Below are 15843 nucleotides of genomic sequence, written 5' to 3'. Positions count from 1 at the left end.
AGTCGGCCCAGTGCCGTGATCAGATATATATAATAGTTATTTAGAAATTTAATATGACATAATTTACATAGAAACATGAAACGAGTTATGTTACAGTTATTTATGAAATGTACTATATGATAGCAGAACCATGATGACATAGTTTACTTTCAGAGCACGGTACCATAACTATTAGTTCAAATTAGTGCCACCACACGTCTCAGATAGAGTGTTGGTGATTGGATAGTCGATTGAGCTTGAAGAAGAGTAGTGTATCCCCTTGGCAATCCGGACCAGGTTGGGTAGGCCAATCGTACTTACAGATGAGTCAGTTTTGGCTTAGCATGATAGGCCAACCATTGCTAGGTCCCACCTACGGGCCGCACAACCTAATCATGTGGGGGTAATACATGATATTAACTAACTATTCATCCAGGAGAAAATTTCAGTATTATACAATTATAGCAGATGATTTACATGTTTTTAGTAATTTAATATAACACAATATGTTTACGTCAAAAAAATGATTTCTCTAGACTTACATAAGTATGAGTATTGTCTTACCTGATTTATCAGATACAAATAATTATGTTATAGTTAATTATATACAACATATATTTATGATATACAATAGAACTCCTGTTACCACACACTAATGATAATCTATCCTACTTACCGAGAGAGGTGTCTCACCACATAATTCAAACATTTCAGGAGATCTAGATAGGTGAGTGGAGCGAGCTCCGAGATAGAGGAGGTGTTGGTACAGTCCTAGATTCAGGGTAAGTGTTGAGTTGAGAGATGTGTTTTGCATAATCTTTAGGATGTTCTCTGGATTTTGGGGATGCATATATATATATATATGGAATTAGTAGAAGTTTGGTATTATATATAAGGTTTAGATATATTATGTTTTCCACTGCATAAATAGTATGTGTTTATGAACAGGTATTCCCGATACTCACTTTGGGTTTGGGATGACATTATGGATATTATTATTGATATCAGAGTAATTTAATATTTTTAGTAGTATGAATATATATATATATATAAAACAGAATTTTCGGGTCTTTACATTGCCATTATGTATTGCTGTCTTCACGCCGTTATTATTCTCATCCTTTTGCAAGGATTATAACTCCTAAGATATGAGTTTTTTTTGGTGAAATTCAACCATATATTGGAAAAACGGTTTTGTATTTATATTTTGTGCTGAAAAGGGCGGAATCTTACCGACAAGTTAAAATTAGGATAAGTGAATAAAGAAGGTTCCGCACGCTTATTCAGCTTGGTATGCCACGTGGGCTCATGATGCTAAGGCCCTGGTGTTTAGCGTTGTTGTTCCGTATTACATACCCCGTATCCGTAGTCATAGTTGCAGTCCGAACACTCCCGTGTCCCGCCGTTACATTTTCCCGCCGATAAAAACCGAATCAGCATCATCTCTCGGCCCTGAACTCATCAAATTAGATGAAATAGCAGCATCCCTCCATGATCGAAGCCTCTTGATTCTCTTTCTTTCTCCAGAATCTTCAGTTATTCAATGGCGAAAGGGCGATTGCACGTACAATTCACTTTCTAGGAGAGGCTCGAAGCTTCATTCATCGATGTTCTTCAGCGGCATAATTCGGCGGAAGATAGCGTCCCTGCTGCAGCCATGGCTGCGAGAGGAACCGCAGCTGGAATTGAAATTAGGGTTTCTTCGTTCTCACGGAATTGCAAAGAACCTTCGTTTCGATGCTTCGTCTCTCAACCAGCTTTTGGACGAGTCTTCTCGCTTCTCCTTCAAGGACTTCACAGTTGAACAGTTAGTTATTCAGATATCGAGCTGGTCTATTCCCGCTTTCACAGTTGAGATTCGTGGTATCCATGTTACACTATCTGTGGGGTGAGGCTCTGCCAATGCTGACGAATTCGAGTATCTTTTTTACACTGCTTTGATTGAAATTATTTGGGCCTTTTTTGTGATTTGTGAAGGGAACCATTGGAGGAGGGGCATTCGCGAGCGAGGAAATCGGCTGATTCGTTTTCAAAGAATATGAAGAAGATTCTTTCTGTAATTGATCCTGAGGTATTTATGTTGTATTTGTTTCAGTAATCTAGAGATGGAGTGAAGTTGCTGGCGGTATACTTTATTCTTGCCAAGCAGTGGTTTCAAACGTAAACAGTTCTTGGGATATTGACTGGTCTGCTGGATGGTAGTGGAAGAGACAATAACCATTTTTCTACCACTGTTATTATTTCTTCCAGAATATGCAGAAATTTGCATAATTTCATAACATTTTGTTTTCTTTTAAAGCCTGAACTAGCTGCCATCACCTTCAAGTACGATTATCTTTAAATCACTGGAAATTGAATTTTCTGTTTGCGGGGGATGGTGTCTATTGCCATAGATACCTCTTAGTACTTCTCAGCAGGATGTTTTTTTATTTTTTGCAAGTTTGGCAAGGAGGTGACCATTGATTAACAGTTGATGACAAGACTGATGGGAGCAAAAAGAGGCCATGTATGAGCTGGATCAAGACGTTTTGAGTCAATTGCTTCTAAGTTATTATTATTGTTACTATTATTGTAATTTTATTTTTATTTTTGTGATATTTTCTAGCAGTATTTTTATTTGATCATAAATGAGAAGATTTTATGTATCTAGATTTTAGATATTAGGGAAGTAATATTTTAGTCGCATTAGGTTTCCTTATTTTATTTGCTTGATAGCAATTGATGCAAGAACTTGTGTCAGAGGAAACTGCCCATGATCTTGTAACTTTGCGGTAAAGGATTCATGTAGACAACTCCACCTAGTGGGAGGGTTTGTTATTTTTGTTGTTGTTGTACCATTCCCTAAGCATATTAAGCCTATAAACATGTGATTGTGCGGGAGATGATTTAGAGCTGAATATTACGCAATAGAAATTGAGTTATTAGGGTTTATCCCTTGTGCGAAACAAGGTCTTGCATCAATTGGTATTGGAGCCTTGAATAGCCTTCACCATTGCCACTACAACAACAACAAGAAAACCAAGCCTTAGTCCCAGTAAGTGGGGTCGGCTATATGAATCCTTTTCGCCAATTTATGCGATCATGGACCATTTCTTTTGATAGATTCAAGGATATTAAATCCTTACTCACTATCTCCTACCAAGTTATTTTAGGTCTACCCCTACCTCTTTTATTGCCCCCCATAGTTACTAAGTCACTCTTCCTCACAGGTGCACTATAAGACCTATGTTGCAAGTGTCCATACCATCTGAGTCGTCTCTCCCTTATCTTATTTTCTATAGGAGTTATACCTAACTTACCACGAATATGTTCATTCCTTAATTTATCTTTCAATGTTATACCACTCATCAATCTAAGCATTCTTATCTCGGCAACTTTTACTTTTTGGATATTATGTTTCTTTGTCGACTAACATTCCGATTCATATAGCATAGCTGGTTTTATAGCTGTCCTATAAAACTTTCCTTTCAATTTTAAGGGTATTATACGATCACATAGCACACTTGAAGCACTTCTCCATTTTACCTAACTTGCTTTAACTCTATCCATTACATCATCTTCAATTTCTCTTTTAATTTGCATAATAGATCCAAGGTATCAAAATTTACAAGTGCTATATATTTCTTTATCATCAAGTTTAACTTTGTCTCCAATATTCCTCCTATCATTACTAAAATTATATTTCATATATTCTGTTTTATTTCTACTTATCTTAAAACCTCTAAATTCCAAAGCTTCTCTCTATAATTCTAACTTAGCCTCTACTTCATCCCTAGTTTCGTCAATTAATAAAATGTCATCTACAAACAACATACACCATGAAACCTCCTTTTGAATACTCTTAGTCAATTGGCCTTCACCACTGCCACTGTCACCCCAAAATACCCATTTTCCCTCCTTCCATTGCAGCTCAATCACCCAAGTTGCGTTCAACTCACTCCCACCCCCACCCCCACCCCCACCATAGCTATACCTCATCTCTACTTGTGTCTTCTCACAATCATTATCCTGAGAGCCAAGCCTTAGATCTCCTTTTCAAGGACATTATGAGAGTGTTTGGTTGCCCAAGTTGTATACACACCCTCAAATTGAACTTAGATACCTTAGATCAACTTAAGAAAAGTTGCCATTGCCACCGTTGCAGCATTAATGCCAGCTGAGATATTCTGCATCACCATCATGGACCAATTGGCAGCAGCATTGTCATCATCTCAGATGTTGACTATTGACTACCTTATTGCCAATGAGCCCCCTTGTGTCATTGTTCTTTCCTATCTTTGAAGAGATTAACCCTTGTAGAAGATTATTAAACACGAAGGGAAGGTATTTTAAGTGAACAAACCCCCTTGAATCGGCTCTACCGCGAAACAGTTGTTTTACTTGAGCCATTTGGTCTGAAAGTGGCTGTCCTGAACCCCTCCATTAGAGTCGAGCTGGTCTAGCAAGGGAAAAAAATTACAAGAAGAAGAATAACCATCATGACTGAGGAGGACGGGAGAGATGGTATCCATGTCTTTGTAGAGCAATCTAATTAGGCTAAACAATAGTGCAACATGGAAATTGCGGACCTTTGTAGTAAACTAACAAAAATACTAGCTCACTTAGACATGTTTATAGAAGAGAGGGAATTGAGAATGCAATTGGTACTACTAACACTGTAGCTACTACTGAGTGAACTACTTGGACAATTACCCAGCTAAACAATTAATCAAATATTGTTAAAGCTCACGATGGCATTGATGAAAGAAGAGTTCATTGTCGGAGAAGAGGAGGAGGTGTCCATGGAAATGATTAGTGATTGAGTGTCAAAATATGAGCTTGGATCTGTTTTATTTGCAACAAGGTTTGAGGGAACAAAGTATGTCCTAAAATTGACATTTGAGCCTAAAGATCCCGCAAACTTGAGGTGGAAACTGTAAAGATTAAGCCATCCATGGAGGGTAAACTTGCTGAGTTCAAGGCTCAAGATGTGAGTGAGATGTGGAATTATTATTTCTCATATGTTTGTCTTCAAGGACTTCGCCCACTTGCATTCACATTTATTTTTGAAGCTTGCAGATTATATTATTCATCTAAAAGTTTGCTTGATTGTTAAGTTCTTTTTCCTTCAAACATTTCAAATTAGAATGCTGAATTTTCTCCACTTGAGACTTGAGAGAGACTGACAGGGAACGTCAAGAGGTTGTGTATGAGAAAGAAAAATCCCTGCTTGGAACTACTTTAGAAAACTAATAGTTTCAAAAAGTACTTAAAATAAGAAATTTTGTAAACAAGTACCATTTGTCTTGCACTTAGATAAGTACTTATTGCAAAATTACTTTTTCAATATTACATTTTTGGAGCAAAAATAAGTACTTTTTGAGATTACTTCCAGCTACTTTTAACTTATAAGTAGCTACTATTCATGAGCGGTGGGAAACTTATAAAAATTTAAACAACTTTCGGGTATGACAGCCATTTAGTATTAAAAAATAATGAAAAATTATAAAAACAATTATTAAAAATAATACTATAAACATAAATTAAGAATAAATTATTGTAATTGAAAAATAATAATCATATATTGTTTTATTTAATTGAAAATATTAAAAATGTAAATTAAAGATGTTAAACTAACTCTAATGTTAATTATTTTGTTTGTTAGAAAATATTTAAAATTGTTGATTTAGGTGTAATCCCAAAAGGGGGGGTGAATTGGGTATTTTAAAAATATTTCAAACTTACCACTTAGTTCCTATTTTTTATTTAACCAATTACTTATCAAGATCGTGTGAATTATTCAACAAACACACATGAAATACAAGTAATGAAATGTAGTGCGGAAAGTAAAAAGATAAGGGAAGAGAGAATGCAAACACGATTTTATGAGGTTTAGTCAACTCGGCCTACGTCCTCGCCTTGAGCAACCCACTCAAGAATTCCACTATAATCCCTGCTCCTTAAATTGGGACGGAGTTTCCCTTACATCTGCTGCTTACAAGAGGTACAACTTCCTCCTAATCCGCTGCTTATAAGAGATACAGTTAGAGCCTCAAACCCGGTTCACAACCCAAACTGTGATTATAATATAATCTGCAAAACACTCAATATTGCTTCTAACAAAGCTAATGAGTACAATTGAAGTTCCTAATACATAATCATATGATGAAACTTGAAGCTCAGAATGTATGTAACGATATAATCGTTATATGCAAGAGTATGATTCACTAACTTTCCCTTTTATCAAATCTCCCAAAAATATTTATATAAGTCAATGCTTTGGAGAACTTAGGTTAAATCTTTGAATACATAAAAAGTTTTAACGATTGCAAAGATTTGAAACACACTTTGTCGCAACACTATTTCTCTCAAGTGTATATAGATAACATTTAGACTTTTCAATCAAGTAGATTTTGGAATAATGAAAATATCAAGTCTGTGAATGAAAATTCACTCGAATCAAAATTATCTAATCAATAACAAAAGCTTTTCTCAAGTGGTAATCTTATCGAAATGAATTAATATATATGCACACTCAAGATCAACTTCTTAACAAATATTCAAAAATGGATTTTGTAATGACAAGCTCTTTGAAAAATAGATATCAATTAGAAAATCAGTTTAGATGAAGAAACTCTATGAGAATAACTCTTAACGAGAGGATTGATTTACCAAACCTCAATACCAAAATGAAATCAAGATGTGTGTATGAAATCCCTTTGTTTTTCTGAGTTGATTTGCCCAAGCTTGATGAGTATGAGTTGGAGTGCAAGCAATCGTATAGCAATATGTTCAAGTTTCTCAAATCTCTTTTCAAAAAATGTTCTCTTCTTTTCTCGTTGATCTTGGCTCACGCACCAGGGTTTTGATGTTCAATATATAGGTATCTTGCCCTTAGAATCAATCTTGACCGTTGGATCAAGAATTAGTTTGAGTGTTCTCTCATTAAAAATTAGATTTTTAAACTTTCCCGCAGGTTCAGGCGACTGAGGTAAAGGCCCAGGTAGGGGTGAGCATAATTCGGGGAAAACCGAATTAACCGACCAAAATTGGTCGGTTCGGTTCGGTTAAAAAATTATGTTCGGTCGGTTCGGTTATGCTTTCCAACATTTCGGTGAATCGGGTTTCGGTTCGGTTAATGGAGAATGTTAATTCGGTTAACCGATTAACCGAATTAATAATTAATTAAATTTAAATATAAATTAGTAAATTAAAATCTGGTTATTATTATTCTGGTATTCTCTCAAACTCTCAGGCTCAGTCTCACACTCAGCCAGAACGCAGAAGACCCTCCCTCACTGGCAGTGAGTCACTGCCTTTCTCTCGCTCACCTGAGCTCGCTCCTCCGCAGTCCACACCATACACCACCGGTCCACCAGACTCCATCTTCACGCGATGCCATCGTATGTGTCCATCGCCGTCACCATCGCCGGCCATCGTCACCAACACAGACTACACAGTCACTGCTCTCTGAAATCGAAAGGCCATCACTGAGTCACTGCCTCTCTCCCGCTCATCCGAGCTCACTGCTCCGCACTGCATCGCCATCGTCGTCGCCGTCCATCGTCACCAGCACACAAGCTGACAAGCTCCCTCTCATTCTCATTTCTCTTCTCTCGTGCACATACCAGTTCACTGAGAAGTGAGAACCACCCCGGAGTCCCCTTCCCTCACTTCTCGGGAAGCTTCCCCCCTTCCCTTACTTCTCGGTTAAATTCGGTTAACCGAATTACCCGAAAAAGAAATTCGGTCGGTGCGGTTCGGTGAGGCCAAATGGTTCGGTTGGTTCGGTTAACAGTTTTCTTTAACCGAAAATTTCGGTTAATTTGGTTAATTAACCGAATATGGCCGAACCGACCGTTTGCTCACCCCTAGGCCCAGGCGACTGAAGTTCCTTAGAGCTTCGAAAAATTAACTTGGATACAGGGTCAGACGATTGAAGTTGGGGTTCAGGTGACTGAAGTCTGAGTTCAGTCTTTTGAGGTGCTTCGGCCAGGTTCTGTGTTTCTCCATTAATTCTTCAGGCGACTGAACTTAATCTTCGGTCTCCGGAAGAAATTCTTTAGGCGACTGAGATTAACTTCGGTCTACTGAAGTTGCAACTTCAGGCGAGTGACCGTTGAGTTCGGTCTACTGAAGTTACCATTTCCTGAATTTTTTCTTTCTAATTTAAAATTTTGCTTTGCTCTCTTTCTTGGTTAGTTTATAAAAGTATTTTTGGGGGTTTTAAAAATATTTCTAAGTCCATAAATATCCCCTAATGATGTTTATGAGATGCATGACTCCTAAGGTCATTCTAGGGTATATGTTGAGCCTCAAATTAAATCATATGAAATGTAAATACATTAGTTCTAAGTACTCATTCCCATGACGCTCTTGAACTTGTCGCTTGCATCTTCATTCTTTTACACTTTTAGTTCCATGGATTTTGCCAAGATGTGTATGCTTTAATCTTCATGGCTTCCATGACTTGTCGTCCTTTCATGCATGCTATATATTGTTCCCGTTCACAATCTCAATTCACAGATCAAATACCAAGTGATTTGTCATTATCAAAATAGGATTGAACTCGTAGAGTCAACAATCTCCTTCTTTTTGATGATGACAAATATACGAGCAAAAATATATAATGGTTACGCCTAACAACGCTCCCCCTCAAGTAATGCATCAAATATTCAGTAAGTGAAATATGCTCATGCCAAATGAAATATGCTCATGTTCATACACACGTTGTTTAGCCTGATTCCAAATGAAATATGCTCATGTTTATACACAAGTTGTTTAGCCTGATTCTTCTCCTATACCCTGATTTGTCTCCCCCTTTATACAATCAGTTTGCTCCTGATTTTTCCAACAATTTTTTTTTTAACAATTTTTGCTCTTGATTTTTCAAACAAATTTTTTTTTTTTGCTATTATTCAACAATTTTTGCTATTATCCTTCTCGCCCTTTGCACAGTTAGTTTTGCCAACAATTTTTGCTCCTGATTTTTCTCCCCCTTTTGACATCAACAAAAAGGTGTATGATAGTACATGAGTGAACATAGTCTTTTATTTTTCTCCCCCTTTAACTCTTAGAGTTTTGAACTTATTCAACCAGCATCTGTGAAAGAAATGTATTGTGAAACATGTCTCCTTGTGTTACTTTAATTTACTGCTCCCCCTTGCTAGTGCAGACATCTGTGTTGCTGAATTTAAATTTCAATGTGAACATACACCGTGTGATAATCTTCAAAGATTATGTGATGATTAACATGTGATACCAAATGTTGACTATTGTGATATCAAATGAGAACATATGAGTCGAAAGTGAAATTTTTAACTAATTGTGATTATTAAGCGACGTTGCTCCCCCTGAATTATGTCATCTAATATAATTCTAGGCAACTATATTTATTTTAGCTCAGAAAAGCTCTCCCCTATTTTACTTATTTAAGCTCATACACATTGTAGATTATGCAAACAAAATTATCTTTCCCGCTTTAGTTCTCATAAAAAATTTACTCTAGTATATATCTCTCACCTTTTGGATCTTCAAAAACAAATTGTACTATAGATATTTGCTTTAAGTACATTCCGAAGCGAATTATATTCAGAAAGACTAACCATACAAATCTTAATCATATCAATGCATTTCAAAACAAGATCATATGGTTAACTCAAGCAGTTTTCGGCAAAGCAATATATTTTTCATTTAGAGTATTTAATAGAATTATCATAATTGAGTCCATGCTACAGAAAGTTCACTGCACATCTAAGCACAAGAAATATTGGTAAGCATAACAAAATAGGAAATAATTTCGAGATGCTCCCCTTCAGTTATACACTTATCATATTCTTATGTCTTTTCCTGGTAATCATTCTTCACCAGTTTAGCCGAGTGTTCTAAGATTTTGAATGATTTATACTTGACTTTACCTGCTTTAGCTTAGAAGACCAAAAAGTCATAAACAATTTTACTACAGGGTTATAAGCCTATATTGCTTCTTTTCTTATGGATCTCAACGCATAGGTTTCCTATTCATTTGCATTATCATATAGATTGAAACCTATCGCATATAACTTAGCCATTTGACATATTCAAAATCTTCTAATAGATTTGACTTGAAGTTTGAAAGCTTGTGAAGTAAGATTTTGCAAATACTCTTAACAATTTAATTATCATTAAGTTTAGAAGAATATTCATTATGAGTGGACAATATTCAAAATATTTTCGTGGAAGTGAATATATCCAACTACATAGGCAAAGAGCAATTTGGGAGAATATTAATTTTTAAATACTGCTCTTTGGGTATTTCTAATTATCCAATCATTGGACGGTATCTTATAAGTATGTCTTCAATTTTTAGCAAGGGTACGAGCCTATAATAGATGAATCTTTGCTGGATATGATCATGGTATGTTAAAGATTTCTTGTGGAGGAAATTGCTTAATCACAAATCAAAATTAGGGATTTTTACATTTTAAGCACAAAGGGAATATTTATTAAAAATGTCTTGGTAAACAATTTGATTCCCTTAGAGAATGCCCTTGATTTGATTATAACAGGATGTCTTTTAATAAGCACTTGATAGATATGGAATTTATAATTATTAGTGCTTGTGGCTAGAATGATGACTGATTTAACCATTTGAGGCTCTAAGAATGAGTTTAGGATTAGATGATGTTTAATATTTGATTTATTCCTAAAGGCTCAGTCTTATGCAATGGACATAATCTGCTTAACTTAGGATTTTAATATTTAAGCATGGGTAAAGCAATAAGAATTATTCGTTAAACAATAATGCTTTAATCCATTTGGAAGCGGATTTATTCTTCGATGTTATGATTTATGTCACTCATTGCTAAGATATAAGGTTCCTGATATTTTAGCTAGTTAAGCCTTCAACCTTTTACTTTGAACAAATCGAAGTTAGCATGCTTTAACCTATATTTTATATCTTACCCAATCATTATGATATATATATTCATTAAGTAGTTAGATTGGATCTATTACTTATAAGAATTCATATTGGCTTGCTTTTCCAAGATTCTTAGTATTTAAAATTTATATAGTAAGTGCATATACTAACTTTTGACCTTTTAGATACTAACCATTTCTAAGCTTTTAGTCATCACTTACCCTTTAACTAGTCCTAAGAACAAAGAAAGAATTAAATGATCATGTAATTCCAATTTGAACCCTTTTTGATTACCCATGTCATTTTCTTGTCTTTGTCTTGGACACCTCTAAATGAACACTTATATCGGGTATGCCCTTTCATTTTACATAATAAGCAAGTTTTGTATATTCGTGAGAAAGTATGCTTATTTCTTTCCTTCATACTTAATGAGGCATAGCTATGGAATTTTTGAGATACATCCAAACCCATTTTGGAAATATAATTTCTTTCAACTTCTAAGGGTTTATTTAAACTATCTTCACTTGTAACCCTAGAAATTGTTTAAGCATGTTCATCTATTTTTCTATCTAAACAGGTGATCTTCAGAATCTTCTTGATTTTCTTCTTTTCTAGAATAGCATGATAATCTTTTAATTTCTCTAATTGTTTAACTATCCTTTCATTTTCATTTTTCAAACGCATTTTCTTCTTAGATTTCCTAGCTAGAAGTTTATGCATTTTAACTAAAGCTTTTTCTAGATCTCCATATGAAGGCATGCTTTCATTACACAATTCAGCACGTGATTCAACATAAAATTTATTATAGTAAACATCACATGAATCATTGCACGCATTATTAACGGAATTATCAACAGATGATTCCACACATGATTCATTACAAGAATTGTCATAATATCCATCAATTGAATTATTGCATGCATCAATGGCAATATTGTCACAAGGGACACTACATGAATCATTATTAGAATTATCAACATATGATTTAACACATGATTCATTACAAAACATAACGCAGGATTCATCACATGATTTTTCATAAAATTTATCGCAAAAATCATCACAGGAATCAATAAGTGACTCATTATATGAAATAGGTTAAGATACGTATACTTCCTCCTCGACTAACTCATTTTGTTTATAATTTGCCACCTCTTGATCATTTGAACTTGACATTCCCGGAGTGGTGGTTTCTTTCTCCTGGGTTTCTCCATACTTCCTATCAAGTTCTTCCCAAATATCTCTTGCACATGCACATGCCATAAATTCATGAAAAATATTAGAATCTAAAGCACGATAAATCATATCCGCGGCATTTGAATTTGCATGTATTAAACTAGTATCATTTTCATTTGTAGACACACAAATTCCTTTAACTATTACTTGCCAGACCTTCTAGTCCATTGATTTTATAAAAACACTCACTTTCAGTTTCCAGGCCGAAAAATTTTCACCGTAAAACATTGGAGGACTATGATAAGATTGTCCCTCACCAAATGGAGTTACATCGATATAAGCCATGTGATCTTTTTACGAAGGAACTATTAAGTCTATGTAAACCCGCTTTGATACCAAATGTTGATTTAGGACACAATCCCAAGAGAGGGGGGGGGGGTGAATTGGGTATTTTAAAAATCTTTCAAAGTTATTTACCGCTTAGTCGCTATTTTTTATTTAACCAATTACTTATCAAGATCGTGTGAATTATTTAACAAACACACATGAAATACAAGTAATGAAATGTAGTGCGGAAAGTAAAAAGATAAGGGAAAGAGAGAATGCAAACACGATTTTACGAGGTTTGGCCAATCTGGCCTACGTCCTCTCGTTGAGCAACCCACTTAGGGATTCCACTATAATCCCTGCTCCTTAAATTGGGACGGAGCTTCCCTTACATCCGCTGCTTACAAGAGGTACAACTTCCTCCTCCGTTGCTTACAAGAGATACAACTAGAGCCTCAAACCCTGTTCACAACCCGAACCGTGATTACAATATAATTTGTAAAACACTCAATATTGCTTCTAACAAAGCTAGTGAGTACAATTGAAGTTTCTAATACATAATCATATGGTGAAACTTGAAGCTCAGAATGTATGTAACGATATAATCGTTATATGCAAGAGTATGATTCACTAACTTTTCCTTTTATCAAATCTCCCAAAAATATTTATATAAGTCAATGCTTTGGAGAACTTAGGTTAAATCTTTGAAACATAAAAAGTTTTGAAGATTGCAAAGCTTTGAAACACACTTTGTCGCAACACTATTTCTCTCAAGTGTATATAGATAACATTTAGACTTTTCAATCAAGTAGATTTTGGAATAATGAAAATATCAAGTCTTTGAATGAAAATTCACTTGAATCAAAATTATCTAATCAATAACAAAAGCTTTTCTCAAGTGGTAATCTTATCGAAATGAATTAATATATATGCACACTCAAGATCAACCTCTTAACAAATATTCAAAAATGGATTTTGTAAAGACAAGCTCTTTGAAAAATAGATATTAATCAGCAAATCAGTTTAGATGAAGAAACTCTATGAGAATAACTCTTAACGAGAGGATTGATTTACCAAACCTCAATACCAAAATGAAATCAAGATGTGTGTATGAAATCCCTTTGTTTTTCTGAGTTGATTTGCCCAAACTTGATGAGCATGAGCTGGAGTGCAGGCAATTGTATAGCAATATATTTAAGTTTCTCAAATCTCTTTTCAAAAAGATGTTCTCTTCTCTTCTCGTTGATCTTGGCTCATGCACTAGGGTTTAGATGTTCAATATATAGGTATCTTGCCCTTAGAATCAATCTTGACCGTTGGATCAAGAATTAGTTTGAGTGTTCTCTCATTAAAAATTAGATTTTTAAACTTTCCCGTAGGTTTAGGCGACTGAGGCTAAAGGCCCAGGCGACTGAAGTTCCTTAGAGTTTTGAAAAATTAACCTGGATACAGGGTCAGACGACTGAAGTTGGGGTTCAGGCGACCGAAGTCTAAGTTCAGTCTTTTGAGGTGCTTCGGCCAGGTTCTGTGTTTCACCATTAATTCTTCAGGCGACTGAACTTAATCTTCGGTCTCTTGAAGAAATTCTTTAGGCGACTGAGGTTCAACTTCGGTCTACTAAAGTTGCAACTTTAGGCGACTGACCGTTGAGTTCGGTCTACTGAAGTTACCATTTCCTGAATTTTTTCTTTCTAGTTTAAAATTTTGCTTTGCTCTCTTTCTTGGTTATTTTATAAAAGTATTTTTAGGGGTTTTAAAAATATTTCTAAGTCCATAAATATCCCCTAATTATGTTCATGAGATGCATGACTCCTAAGGTCATTCTAGGGTATATGTTGAGTCTCAAATTAAATCATATGAAATGTAAATACATTAGTTCTAAGTACCTATTCCCATGACGCTCTTGAACTTGTCGCTTACATCTTCATTTTTCTACACTTTTAGTTCCATGGATTTTGCCAAGATGTGTATGCTTTAATCTTCATGGCTTCCATGACTTGTCGTCCTTCCGTGCATTCTATATATTGTTCCTGTTCACAATCTCAATGCACAGATCAAATACCAAGTGATTTGTGATTATCAAAATAAGATTGGACTCGTAGAGTCAACAAAAATGTTAATTAAAAGTTCTAATTATAAAATATGATTAATAATTTAATTAATTTGTTAATTATACAATGTTTAAATTTTAATTAAAATGTTAATTAGCATAAATATAAATTAAGTTTTGAGTTAGAAAATATTAAAATAATGTTAATTACAAGTACTAATTAGAAAATTCTCGTTCAAAATTCAATTAAAATTTTAATTAGGAAATATCTAAAATGTTTATTAAAAGTTTTAATCGATTTTTAATTAGACAATACTAAAAATATGAATTAAAAATGTTAATTAACAAAAATATTTACTAATTTATTAATTAGAGAATATTAAAATTGTTAATTAAAAATATTAATTAAAACCTTAACACTATTTAATAATCAGACAATATTTAAAATCTTAATTAAAAATGTGTAGATTACTTTGTTAATTATAAAATATTGAAAATGTCAATTAAAAGTGTTAATTAACATAAATACTAATTCATTTATCAATTAAAAATATTTGAAATGTTAAATATAAATATTAATTAAAAATTTTAACACAATTTAGTAATTATATATTATCTTTTATGTATTATAATATAGTTATTATATGTTGAAATATTGAAATATTATAATATTATTCTCGTTATACTTTAATTAAAGTGAATATCCAAATAGTATTTATACTCAACACTTTTTTAGACATAGCCAAACAGTGCTTATGATCTTTAACACTGCTCTAATTCCGCTCTTGTTAGCAGTACTTCTTTAGATAAGTACTTTTAGATAGTATTTCTTCACAAGGGGTTCCAAATGACCAATAAGACATTTGGAGTCAATTGCTCACTTTTAGGTTGTTTTTTTAATTTTTTTGTCATTTTCGTGATATTTTTTTTAGTGATGTTTTATTTGGTCATAAATTAGAAAATTTTACGTAACTAGATAAATTAGAAAAAACTTTTAGTGGTGTTTTTCAAAATTTGTTTGCAAGAGATTTTATACAGAGTTGGATATTATAAATTGAAGTTGAGTTATTAGGCTTATCCCTTTTGTGAGGATGTAGAGCCTACAAAGGTCCTCACGCAGGTGATAAACCCTAATAACTCAATTTCAATCTGTAATATTCAACTCTGAATTATAAGTTTACGACTCTTACAACAATATGTTTATAAGTCCAATATGCTTGGGAATTAAGCAACGGAAATAAGGAAACTTAATATTTCTAGGATACTTATTTCCTAATAAACGAAACCTAGATTAAATGCTGTGAAAATAGGAAAAAATATTAGAAATTAATAAATTACAAAATTGCCCAAAAATGTTATAAATTCCGACGTGATGAATTTGTGTCATAGGCATCAAAGCTCACACTGTGCCATTCTTTTCCAATTTGCAAAA

At 34.0% G+C, this 15843-nt stretch overlaps 1 protein-coding gene across 4 annotated transcripts in view; it reads left to right on the top strand.

Moving 5' to 3' along the window:
- The first annotated feature begins 1330 nt into the window (after nt 1-1330).
- Nucleotides 1331-15843, top strand: part of LOC131163647 (uncharacterized) — an 88946-nt gene continuing 74433 nt past the window's right edge. For 3 of the 4 annotated variants that reach the window (XR_009139082.1, XM_058120293.1, XM_058120307.1), the window contains exons 1-2: nt 1363-1867; nt 1957-2050. Coding sequence is in view for 3 of the 4 variants with exons in the window: in XM_058120293.1 (XP_057976276.1) it covers nt 1587-1867; nt 1957-2050 (375 nt within the window). In the remaining variant the exon portion in view is untranslated. Of the gene's footprint in view, nt 1868-1956; nt 2051-15843 lie in introns of all 4 variants that reach the window. The other variant, XM_058120285.1, reaches the window with a different exon arrangement.

Source organism: Malania oleifera, chromosome 1 (genome assembly GCF_029873635.1).
Source record: "Malania oleifera isolate guangnan ecotype guangnan chromosome 1, ASM2987363v1, whole genome shotgun sequence".
NCBI classification, from domain to species: Eukaryota; Viridiplantae; Streptophyta; class Magnoliopsida; order Santalales; family Ximeniaceae; genus Malania; species Malania oleifera.
This window is presented reverse-complemented; position numbering and strand designations above follow the sequence as displayed.